Here is an 11,937-nt window from a genome sequence, read left to right on the forward strand (position 1 = left end):
AAGATAGTTGCCAAAACAATTGATCTGGAAAGAGGAAATGTATAGAAAAAAAAGAGTGTCCTCAAAATGTTCGGCGTTAGTGGACAATAGACCAAAATTTTCTCAAATTCATCATTATGACTCCAAAGTTGATCCCACTTTATTCAAAGGAGAAAATGGATTATATTTGATTATCCTAATCTGATCATTTGTATATCTGTACCACCTTAGTATAATTATATAAAGTGGGACAAATACTAAAGTATTTCTACCTAAAAACTTAATTAAGATAAGGTTCAGACTTTAGCAAATTCAAAGAAGCATCGAAATGAAACTATTTAACGTGAAATTTAACCAAGATAGATTCGTATGTGTAAAAAGTTTTCGTTGAATTTTGTATGTATTTGTTTTTATTAATAATTTTGATTTGTCCGTTTAAATTAATGGCTGCAAATAGTGTGGAACGTTTTAATATCTTCATTCAAAAAGCTTATTCAGAAGAAGAAAAAAGCTGCATTTTTCTTCTGTAATTGCCATTTGGTCAACCTCTTTTGTGGATCTTTAAAACTGTTTACATTTTGCTACTCTTTATAATTCGATAATTACTTTTTCAGTTATTTTATCATTTCTATGAAGTGTATAATCCTCATGTAATGATGTTAGAAATCTGTCAGAAATCAGAATCAACTGATTCTATGTTTTTTGTACTATTCCACTAATTTATTAATATTGTAGATAAAAAATTTGTTCTTATTGTTTTCAATTTTTCACCAAATATTTTTTCAAATCAACCAAAAATCCACCAAAAATAATTTCATTTAATTAATGTGATCACAAGCGTGTAAATGTTGACAATGATACCAAATAAAAGACATTCTTTAAGCTTTATCTAGTAGTGAGCCCCACTAGTTTCCAATTTTAATCTTCAGTTTCTTCTTTATCTGTCACAGACTCACATAGAGACTTTGCTTTCTCACCTTCTTCTTTATCTAAGGAAACAAAAAAAACAGAGGTTTTTAAGAGAGACATCACATAATCTTGTGAAGAGAGATGGGGAATTACAAGTTCAGAATTTCAGAAATGCTCCCAAATGCATGGTTCCACAAGCTCAAAGACATGACTAAACACTCTAAACCCAAAAACAAATCTTCTTCTTCTTCCTCAAACACTTGTAGCAAGAAGAAACCTTACTCAGATTCTCTTCCTCATCACTCTGATTTCTCCAACAGCTTAGTAGCTAACAATCCTCCTCACCATAACTCACCAAGAAACTCTCTTCACACAAAAAGGATGAGTAAAAGAAAGACACTGGGCAAGCCATCCCTTAAACCTTTGACTCCTCCTCCTCTTGTATCTGCAAGTTTCAAGAAGAGCAAAATCAACGGTCAAGATTCGTCTTACAGCTTGTTCCCAGCTCTTGAAACCTCCCCTGAGTCTTTTGTGTATAGTTTCTACGAAGAGGAGGAGGAGGATGAGTTCGTTGACTTTTCCAACTTCAAGATCAACACAAAGAACAAAGCTTTCACCAAGCACAAGGTCAAAGTGTTTGATTCGAAAGAGAAAGCTTGTCTTGCAAGTAATCCGATCAAGAAACCGCAGAAAAGCCATCTTTCTGTGAAAATTAACAGAGAGAAAGAAGAAGAAGACGATGGTGAATATAGAGCAGAGAAGAAATACCAAAGGCAAGTTTCTAGTGGAAGAAAATCATCTGCTGGGATAAACCTCAAAAGAGTAAATTCACCTAGAATTCAACTCTCAGGTACTCGTAGAAGCACTTCTAGAAGATCAGAGAGCAAACAAGATGTTCTTGAGAGCTTCGCTGTGATGAAGCGGTCCTTGGATCCAAAGAAAGATTTTAGGGAATCAATGATTGAGATGATAGAAGAGAACAACATCAGAGCTTCAAAAGACTTGGAGGATCTTCTTGCTTGTTACCTTTCTTTGAATCCAAAAGAGTATCATGATCTTATCATCCATGTTTTCGAACAAATCTGGCTTCAGCTTACAAAAACCAAGTAAAGAAAAGAAAAAAAAAAAAAACTCTTAATGTAATAGTAGAGTTAACCTAATGGTCAAATTAGTATCAATATTTGTCTTGTGAAATTTGTAGTTGTTAACTTGTTGTTGATGTTCATAAGAAGTTAGATGGAACTGTGGAGATTCTCTTTGAATCCCATTTTTTTTTTTTATGTATTTCTTTTTTCTTTATTTCTCTTTTGTAAAATGTAAGCAAATAATAAAAGTTGTTATCATATTGTCGTTTTAATACAAACATGATCACTAAGGGCGTGAAAACACTGTTTAATTAAGACAGAATTGATCACTAAGCATATTCTTGTCATCTCTATGATTATGAACTTATATATAATATATACTACTCACAAAAGATGCATCAAGATTTGATTATTTCTTAGAATATGAGGATGGATTTTGCGCCATTATCATTTGAATATTTTGAAATAACAAAGTTGAAAATGGCGGTAAAAAGAGCAACCAGAAAAAGACAACAGTGAAGAGACATGAACAATTTGAAAATCCAACAAGTACGGAGTATATAGATGCATGAAGAACATTAGATAATCGTTGAAGGTAGAGAGAGGACCACACTGACACTTAAACTGAGATGTCATTAAAGAAGAAAAAAACAGATATGAGTTTTAATCCTTAGGTTTGTTTATTTTTCTGTGAAGGATAACGAAGAATGAAGAAGAAGAGGAAGAGGACCACTGTTGCACTTGCACATTCCATCCCTTACCTCTGTTGTTTATGAAGTTTCAGCAAAAGACATGTGATATGGTTTCTGACTTCTGAGTGAAGTGAGCAACAAATATGCAAATCAATGGGCCTAATGGATCTTGCAGTTTTGGATTATAAAGTTTAGAATTAAAAAGAATAGGTGATACAATAAAAACCTCTATAAATTAATAATATCGGGACCATGATATTTTATTAATTTATAGTGATATTAATTTATCTATAAATTAATAAGTATATATTAATATTTATTAATTCATAAAAAAATTTGTTTCAACTGTGAAAACTTTTTTTAAAAAAATATGAGCTAAAGCAATGTGATCTAAATAAAATTAATGTTTTCGATATTATAAATTTTATAGTTTTAGACTTAATCACTTAATATTTCGAAAAGAAAATAATTTCTTTTGACAATGAATAACAATGTTTATAGAATTCACATATACAAACGATATACATAAATTAAAATTCATAAATAGTGACATCCATTGTATTTTAAAAACCTATACGACTATTAAAACAAAAATTATGCATATTCAAAATTTGAAAACTTACAACAACTTTTAGCTATTTTTATGAAAAACACTAAAACTATTATATATATATATGTGCAAATTTACATGATTATCAATTTATGATATTATTGGGACTATATTTTTACATAGGGATTTCAAAAAACTTATTATCTTATTATCTTATCGAATTTTGTGAATTTTTACATTTGCCCAACTCGGGATCGGCAAAATTTATTATTTTATCGTGTTTATTAATTTATCGAGTATTAATTTATAGAGGTTCCATTGTATATCATAAATTTAAGTTTTAAACAAGTATGTCAGGCAAAATTCTACATTCTAATTTTATAAATAGTTATGAGATAACCTCATAACCATAAACTACACCAATCATCATGAACAAAACATGATTCACACGAACTTTTTTCTATCTTGATCACCTAGGTAACTTCACAAATTATTTGTTCGTCTAAAACTACACACACTCTTAAAATTCGTTTTAAATTCAATATGACCGAAACCATTCATTTTCAAAATAACAGTTATATATTAAATTGCATTCCAAATTTGGATTCATTTTTAAAAACTTTTGAAATTTAGTCAAATGGATCAAGAAAAATAACAAAACTTTGTGTAGTTTCATGTCGATATATATATATATATATATATATGGTTGTTTGTGTAGTTGTATACTATTTTTTAGTAAAACTGTAAACCATTTTTCAAATAGGAATGATGAGAAAAATTTCTCCAAATTTTTTTTTCTATAAAAAATTATATAACGTAGATTATTCATTATTGTATCAAAGTGTTTTTAATAAATCCATTTATATATCCAAAACTTAAATCTATATTATTACTTTTGATATCCAATTCTGAATTAGTGAATGAACTTGACATAATAAACAAAAGGATTTATATATTTAAATTCGTAAATTAAAATGTAAATTACATACTATTTTACATTATAAGTTTTGTTTTTTAAACACCAACAGTATATAAGTAATTATAAAGGATAAATAAATGAAATAAAATTTAATTATGCCATCATTTTATATTTCGGTAATGCGAGCACACGAGTGAGTGCATATCCAATAAAATAAGATTTTTTTTTTTTGTTTTTTTTTTAAATTCAAAATTGAAAGCAAAGGAAAAAAAAGAAATCGAAATCGGAAAGTGTATATTGTTGTTCCTCGATTCCTCGCTCTGCGCCGCGTCCTCTCTCCCAAATTCATCGGAAGCAAAGCAACCTTCTTCTCCGATCTTCGTCTGGTTCTTTCCTAAACCCTACTTTTCTTCTATTCACAGTATATCTTCTTTAAATTTCAGTCGAAGCTAGCTTTGTGTCGATCTCAAAGTAGATCGGAATCAAGTAAAAGAGATCTCTAAAATCCATATTGTTACCGATCTGTTGCAATGCACGAATCGTAGAATCTTCACCTACATTAGTCTAGATCTAATCGTCTTTTGAAATCGAAATTTAGTTTTTAAGGAAATCGCAAAACCTAGTTATGGAACCGTTGCGTCTTGCGTTGTTCGCTGGTGATGTAGGATTTTGGTGTTTGTAATTTGTCAGAATCAATGGCAACGATTAGGAACTTGAAGATAAAAACATCGACATGTAAAAGGATTGAGAAAGAGCTTCACTCTTATGAGAAAGAAGTTGAGAGAGAAGCTGCTAAGACTGCTGCTATGAAGGACAAAGGTGCTGATCCCTACGACCTTAAACAACAGGTACAAATTTCATAGATGATCTTCTTCATTTGTAATCTCTCGGTATTCGAAGATGATAAGATATGTTTGTGTTTGTGTTGTGTTCTTAGGTTGCATTTAGGTTCTTGCCGTTAGCCATTTGTATCATGTAAAGCTAAATTGGTTACAGGGTTTCAGATTCCGATTCAGACTTGGTTTTTCCTAATTGTGTATGTGGTGATGCAGGAAAATGTGTTGGGTGAGTCTAGGATGATGATTCCGGATTGCCACAAACGACTCGAGGCTGCATTAGCTGAACTCAAGTCCACTTTGGTAATTACATTTTCCATTGTTATTGATTGCTAAGCATTGGTCTAGCTTTATGTATTCGTTTATAAGAAATGCAGAGCGGTGATTTGAAGTTTAAGAGCATCACATTATCAAATTATAACTTTATGCGTCTATAGCGATTGGATTAATCCCCCGAATGAAAGCATCTTAGACTCTTAGTCCCTCTCTGAAGAAAACGATGAATAAGGACACAGAGGAAACAGCGAAATTCCTACTGTGTTCTGTCGCTAACAAAAACTGAATTTGCAGGCGGAATTGGAAGAGACGGATGAGAAGGAAGGTCCAGAGATTGAAGATGCAAAGAAGACAGTTGCGGGCTTGGAGAAGCAGTTTCACACTGAAGATGCCTGATTTATTGATTTAGCCATCTGTGAGTGCTTGCTCTGTATTCTGGAAATGGTCTAGTTAATCAATTGTAAGAATCTTCGTCTCTGTCGAATCGCATACACTAAAAGTTGCCTTCTTTGAACTCTTAATACATTTTGGTGATCGTTCTTGCATTCAATATCTTTCAAATGTACCACACCAGCTATAATGTGTTATAGCTGCAACTAAACGATTGAAAATTGATATAACTTGGACAACCATTATACGTTTTGGTTATGAGCTAAAACGATGATGAATCACACTACCGCAAACTAAGTGAAGATTAAGAGCATGGTTTGAGGAAATGTGATCTATCGGATTCTCAGCACACAATCACTTGGTTTGCCAAGAGATTCAACAATTTTCTCTTTGATGAGAATAATAAAAACATTCAGGATATGTTCTACTAAACGATTTAAAGTTTGATTTCTTTCAAATTTTAGCTTTTCTTGTCAATAACAAAAGAAATTAAGGAGGAGAAGAAAAAAAGGGAGAATTGTTAAAGTGTCGTCGTTTGTGGGAGAAAAAGTCAGAGTTTCTCATAATCCAAAATCTCTCAATCTCATTTGCCTTTCGTCCGACCACTCTTCCTGCTATTAAATCCCACCTGACAACATTCAAAACAGGAAAAGAAGAAATTTAAGTTTCTGTTCTTACATTCTATTAGTTTACTATATCATTCATTCCGTTTCACTGTTTTTACACTACAGGAAAAGAAGAAATTTATGTTTCTGTTCTTACATTCTATTAGTTTACCGACAACATAAAAGCTTTTGTAAAATAAAGTAAAAAGACTCAAAAGTAATTGTTTCCCATTTGTGCTAAGAGATGGTGAACTTTTTCTAAAACTTGAAAAAGTTGGATACTACGATGGCATCATATGTCAAACACGTTCGAAACTACTCTACAATAACGCATTATCAACCTTATTAAATGGACCTAATTTATGATAAAAGTTATGACTAATATATGCATGCTACATCAAAAATCATCTAAAGGCTTATTCAAAAACCGAATCAGAAGGTGAACCAAAAAGTTTCATGAAGCACTATTGGGTAATTTAGTTGATCTGGTATAACTGCTGGTTAGTGAATTTTTGTATTAGTTTTTAACTTTTTATCAAACATAAAATCAAACCTTATACAGCAATTTTGTTTTGGGTTTTTCCCCTTTAACACAAACTAAGACATTATACAGACATATTTAGGCTAAAAACAAATATTTTATATTTGGAATAGATAAATATATTAACAGAAGAAGAGACTTCCTCTTGGAGTGGGAATTACCTATCACCGACAAGTCTGTACATTCGAGAGATGAGATCTTCCTCTTGTTCGGTCATACTGATAAACTCCCATTCGATGCTACTCACTTCTGCATTTTAGTTTAGTTTTATTCAACCAAAATTACATGAGAAGATACTTTAACGTTGACAAGTTAAGAGGATGAGCCAGTCTAGACCCCAAAAAAATTAAGAAAACGATTTGAGACTAATAAAATTAAAGAGAGACCTTCGGAGTCATGTCGCGATCTAGTGAACTTGGTTTGCCTAAAACTGCGACCGCGACGAAGACGGTTGGTATTATCCATAACTACTGTGGAAAGTATAAGAAGATTATGTAAATATAGAGAGAAACTGAAATGTAGGGTTTGGAGAATGCAAGGTAGAATAGATGTGAGGGAAACAAAAGTTATGTAGAAAGAGAGAGAGAAGAAATGGTTTATTTTTTATTGGAATTTCTACATACTCCTTAATATACTATTACTCACTTTTTTATAGACATCCCGATTGAATACGTCAAAACAAAATTTTGAGATATGTTCGATTTGTTTGTTACTATTCAAAAAGTTCATAATGCTCACAATAAATTTTGGTCAGATTTTGATTTCTGACCTAAATTCACAAAGGAAATCTTTGGACGTCATTCGAAGTTACTATCCATTTTTTTTTTTTTTTGATAATGGTTTTGTAATATCCAAAATTTAAGAGAACATTTTAACAAAGTCACTAAAATGACGTGTTAGTTTTATTCTTCTTGGCTAGTAGCGTATTAAAATCGAGTGAAAAACATCACATGCAATTACATTTCGCAATAAATATCGTGAACACGTAAATCCTACAAGTTATAATTTATATCACAGTTTTCCTTTTTATATTTTGGAAATTTTTACGGACGAAGAATGGAATGTGAATGTACATTAACTACAAGTTTATTTTAGAGTTCTCCAATACCATTAGTTGAGATTTTTTTTCCCCAGAATTTTCTATTTCATGAAAATTGGACAGTCCAAAAACCGTTAATTTTGTGTTGTGAATTGTGATATATAGTTCTGTGGGTCGTAATGGTACTTATAAAGTCCAACAAAACTTTTGTTTTCTTGTGCCTTTGGAAATTTACATATGCATACCCAGATTCCCTACAGATAATTTTATTTATGCATCTACTCAATTATCGTCTTAGTGGCAGGGGCGGAGGTATTGTCATAAGAGGGGGGTCAATTGACACCTATGAAACTTTTTAACTTAGTGTAATTTTGATTAAAATTTCTAAGTTGACTCCATCCAAAAATAAAACTTGACCCCTATCAATTTTTCGTTTAGTTGCAGCTCAATAAATATTTGAATAATACAAACTTATATTTCAATAAAACTCCTCAAATATATATATATATATAATAAAATAGTTTCATTTTTAAATAATTATTTATTTTGTTTTTATTAATAACAAGCACTTAATATTGTGACAAACTTAACAACGATCAAACTAATAAAAATATAAATGCATATGGTACATTTTTAAGGTGTATTTTTACAATAAAAAAAATTATGTAAATTTCTTTATAAAAGAAAAAAATTTTGACCCCTATAAATTAATTTTCTGCCTCCACCATTGCTCAGTGGTGATAAATGCAGTAACTGTAAGAAACGGACGTATCAATTTCTTTTCCTGACAGATTGAAAGTTGTCTTAGAGAAATCAGTACTTATATGATGAGCATATCATCTTCTCAGCGTGAAATAATAATGAACCATTTTTTTATTTTACCCTCATATATATATTAAAGAAATACGTTAGGAGAAAAACGGTCCTACGTTTTAGACCAATTAAAAAATATATATATGAAATTCCTCTAATTTATCATTATGTGATCATAATAATGGATATAAATCCTATCAATCGTGACATAACATTAAAATTGATGGACTAGAACGACTTCATTGAAACATGTTTGCAGCTGTTGTCTAGTCACTTCAACTAAACTTGGTAAGAGCATGTCGAGACAAAATCATACATTTAATTTATATGGCTACATAAAAAAAAGATTTTATGTCGTGATCTTTATGCAAATGACGGTTCTCAAGTAAAGCGGCTAAACTGATTCTAAGTTCGAAAGGACAAGAATTTTCGTTTAAGTGTTTACCGGATTTGATTGGCCTAAAAAGGGAAAAACATGGTTTAATGGCCCAACTCTTTTTTATTTTAATGGCTTAGCAAAATCGTTATTGTATCCTGAAATAGTATTGTAGAAATCGCTATGTTTACGCCCGCTATAGTAGATCCCACACTTTATATAGCGTTTTTTGCTAATGCTATAGAAACCATAAGTAATATAGCGTTTTCATTTCTGCTATAAGTAAATTTTCAATAGCGTCGGGTATAAGCTATTTATATATGTTTCTTATAGCAGTTTTATTTATTTATAATAGCAGTCCTGATATGTAATAATTGATGTACATCGAGGTGAGTTGGCCAACAGGGATAGCATTTTATTTTCTATACAGATAGCGTTTTTGTAAGAATACATGTATACGTACGTGTAAATATTACATGTATACATACGTGTAATAATACATGTATTATACATGTATACATACGTGTAAACTATACATGTATCCATACGTGTAATAATACATGTATTATACATTTAAACATACGTAATGATCATACGTATATGTATGAGATGTGTAATATATAGTATGATTTTTTTGGAAATACAGTATTTGTACAAATTATTGTACTGTAGTTTTATTTTGTTTGAAGTAGAAGGATATAGAATACAAAATTCAGAATTTGCAATAATTTGATATTAAATCTTGTTTTGATGGGCCTAAATAAAAAACAAAATCAAAAAGTACAAGATATTAATTGGGTCTAAATAGGCCCTATAACTAATTTGTCTTTAAGCCCATATCATTAGCCCTAACGTCCAAGACTTCGATGATTTGTCTTTAAGCCCATATCATTAGCCCTATTCCTGTTAGAAACTGAAGATGTTAATGTCAAATATTTTTCTGATTAATTGTTTTGAATGAGAATGAGTTAAGAAAAGCAAAACCTTTCAAGTTGTGTCCATGATGCATGACTAGCTCATCACTCTAACTTGGTCGACAAGAGAAATAAAGACAGCATCTTAAATTATTTTACATTCACCATTTTCGGGCTAATCCAAACAATAAGAATGCATAATACACGCTTAAAATGCAATAACAATGCAAGTTTAAAGACACTTATGCAATAACAATGCATGTTACAATTAACAGGATTATAACTTATGAATTAGGTCTCCAAACACTTATGCAAGGAACAAAACCCTTATGCAAAAGAGAATCATACAACCGATACACAAAAGATAATCAATGAAACCTTAATAAATCATTCAACCTAAGCATTCAGTCGGATCTTACCGATTCAGAGAACCAAATTTAACATCTTATTCATTTAGAGAAACCCTAATCATTCAGTCGCATGTTATCACTATGCTTCTAATCAAACTTTATCCAAAGAATCAAAGAACGTAACTCAAACAATAAAAATTATTCGAAAGGATGAAGAGAGTACTACCTGGAGATTGATTAACTGAACGCAGATCTTCTATTACCTGGAACAACAACGGAATTAATCAATTTAAGAATTGATTAATCTAAATATGAGGAAAAAGGGAGAAGCTTTCGTTACAGATCTTGAAGTTTCTTGCTGCTTGTCGAAGGCAAATGAACGGTTGGAGGAAAGAAAGAGAATCCTCGTCGGATGCGAGAACGGTTGGAGGAAGTTTCCTGTTGGAGGAAACATGATCTTTATTTTGGACTGAATAAAGTTGAAGTTTAGAGGAAAGAATCAGAAAATTTGGAGGCTGAATAGAGATGAAACGAATAAGACCTAACTCTCTCGTTTCTTATGTTGACAAATAAAAAAAATAATTCTGATTTAAAAGTCGAGAATGAGATGAAACGGGCTGATCAAAGGCTTAGATATCGCCACGTCATGTATCCGAGTGATGCATATTGATTGGATCGTTTATGAAAGCTTCAACAAGAGATTCAGATGTCATGAGGAACGGCTGAGATTTCGCCACGTCATCGATCCAAGTGAATAATTATAAGTGGCTATTTTATTTGAAGACATAAAAATATGTTTTACATGCCATTTAGCAATTTTAAATTTTTTTTAAAAATTATATATTGACAGACTAATGTGTTTATAAGTTATTTAAAATTTTTGATATTTTAAAAAAATTGATTAAAAATATTTGAAACGTTTTTAGAAATTTTTATGGTATTCCATATTGTTACCTAAGAAAACATGTACACTAATCTTCTTATTGTGTAAATCAAATTGTTGAAACATAATAATATTTGTTATAATCAATAAACTTATTGAATTATAACTACATATGTTATTTTTTTTATAAAATTAGTATTAGCTACTATTGAAAACTATCATAAACCTAAACCCTAAACTCTATACCCTAAACCCTATACCCTATACCCTAAACTCTTAAATTGTTGTTTATTAAATGTATCTATGTTACTATTTATATAATTACTATATTATAATTAATTATTTATGTTATAATTAAGTATTTATTATTAGCTACTAACATAATTCTATACCCTAAACCTTAAATTCTATACCCTAAAGACTATTTCCTAAACTCTTAATTTTTGTTTTTGAACTGTATATATGTTATTATTTATATAATTATTATGTTATAATTTAGTATTTATCTCATTTATTATTTTTAAAAACCCATTAATTTGATTTTATTTTTTTAATAATCACAATAAATTCTAATTTTTTAACAAAAGCACTAAATCGATTTTTTAATATTTATTTAAAAAGTCTGTGTATTTTTGCATGCATTTTCAATTTATTTGCATGAATTTATATATTTAATTTTTAATTGTTACATATTGTAGTTAATAAATAAATATATTAATACGAAACTTTCATAACTTAATAATATCTGAAAATAGTGCATTCAACAAGAACAAAAGAAAC

The 11,937-nt window shown here is 30.2% G+C and overlaps 4 protein-coding genes and 1 long non-coding RNA gene across 5 annotated transcripts in view; 2 read left to right on the top strand and 3 right to left on the bottom strand.

The window, feature by feature from the left end:
- Positions 1-816: 816 nt before the first annotated feature.
- On the top strand, positions 817-2,231 carry LOC9298900 (transcription repressor OFP2). Its single transcript, XM_002862773.2, has one exon. It carries the CDS (start codon positions 1,030-1,032, stop codon positions 1,996-1,998), a length of 969 nt encoding a protein of 322 aa, XP_002862819.2. The 5' UTR covers positions 817-1,029; the 3' UTR covers positions 1,999-2,231.
- A 2,085-nt stretch (positions 2,232-4,316) lies between these two features.
- LOC9298896 (tubulin-folding cofactor A) lies at positions 4,317-5,819 on the top strand. The gene is made up of 4 exons (XM_021017349.1): positions 4,317-4,520; positions 4,825-4,982; positions 5,187-5,273; positions 5,541-5,819. The coding sequence occupies exons 2-4, from the start codon at positions 4,830-4,832 to the stop codon at positions 5,640-5,642; spliced, it is 342 nt and encodes a 113-aa protein (XP_020873008.1). The 5' UTR covers positions 4,317-4,520; positions 4,825-4,829; the 3' UTR covers positions 5,643-5,819.
- Positions 5,820-6,008: 189 nt separating this feature from the next.
- Positions 6,009-8,018, bottom strand: LOC9298898 (MYB-like transcription factor ETC2). Its single transcript, XM_002862775.2, has 3 exons — positions 7,169-8,018; positions 6,944-7,031; positions 6,009-6,264 (listed from the first exon to the last, which is right to left on the bottom strand). Exons 1-3 carry the CDS (start codon positions 7,245-7,247, stop codon positions 6,126-6,128), a joined length of 306 nt encoding a protein of 101 aa, XP_002862821.1. The 5' UTR covers positions 7,248-8,018; the 3' UTR covers positions 6,009-6,125.
- A 1,706-nt stretch (positions 8,019-9,724) lies between these two features.
- Positions 9,725-10,717, bottom strand: LOC9298897. The gene is made up of 3 exons (XR_002330370.1): positions 10,501-10,717; positions 9,995-10,034; positions 9,725-9,913 (listed from the first exon to the last, which is right to left on the bottom strand). It is a non-coding gene; the product is annotated as an uncharacterized LOC9298897 (long non-coding RNA).
- Positions 10,718-11,885: 1,168 nt separating this feature from the next.
- The window catches only part of LOC9298899, a 1,415-nt gene continuing 1,363 nt past the window's right edge, over positions 11,886-11,937 (bottom strand). The window contains exon 5 of the mRNA XM_021017339.1: positions 11,886-11,902. Coding sequence (XP_020872998.1) covers positions 11,886-11,902 — 17 coding nt within the window. The remainder of the gene's footprint in view (positions 11,903-11,937) is intronic.

Source organism: Arabidopsis lyrata (genome assembly GCF_000004255.2).
Source record: "Arabidopsis lyrata subsp. lyrata unplaced genomic scaffold ARALYscaffold_136, whole genome shotgun sequence".
Taxonomy (NCBI): Eukaryota; Viridiplantae; Streptophyta; class Magnoliopsida; order Brassicales; family Brassicaceae; genus Arabidopsis; species Arabidopsis lyrata.

Coding starts and splice junctions, on each gene's coding strand:
- LOC9298900 (XM_002862773.2), top strand. CDS start 1,030: ATGGGGAATTACAAGTTCAGAATTTCAGAAATGCTCCCAAATGCATGG.
- LOC9298896 (XM_021017349.1), top strand. CDS start 4,830: ATGGCAACGATTAGGAACTTGAAGATAAAAACATCGACATGTAAAAGG. Junction 4,983..5,186: donor CCTACGACCTTAAACAACAG/GTACAAATTTCA, acceptor GTGGTGATGCAG/GAAAATGTGTTGGGTGAGTC. Junction 5,274..5,540: donor CTGAACTCAAGTCCACTTTG/GTAATTACATTT, acceptor CTGAATTTGCAG/GCGGAATTGGAAGAGACGGA.
- LOC9298898 (XM_002862775.2), bottom strand. CDS start 7,247: ATGGATAATACCAACCGTCTTCGTCGCGGTCGCAGTTTTAGGCAAACC. Junction 7,032..7,168: donor ATCGCGACATGACTCCGAAG/GTCTCTCTTTAA, acceptor ACTAAAATGCAG/AAGTGAGTAGCATCGAATGG. Junction 6,265..6,943: donor TACAGACTTGTCGGTGATAG/GTAATTCCCACT, acceptor GAATGTTGTCAG/GTGGGATTTAATAGCAGGAA.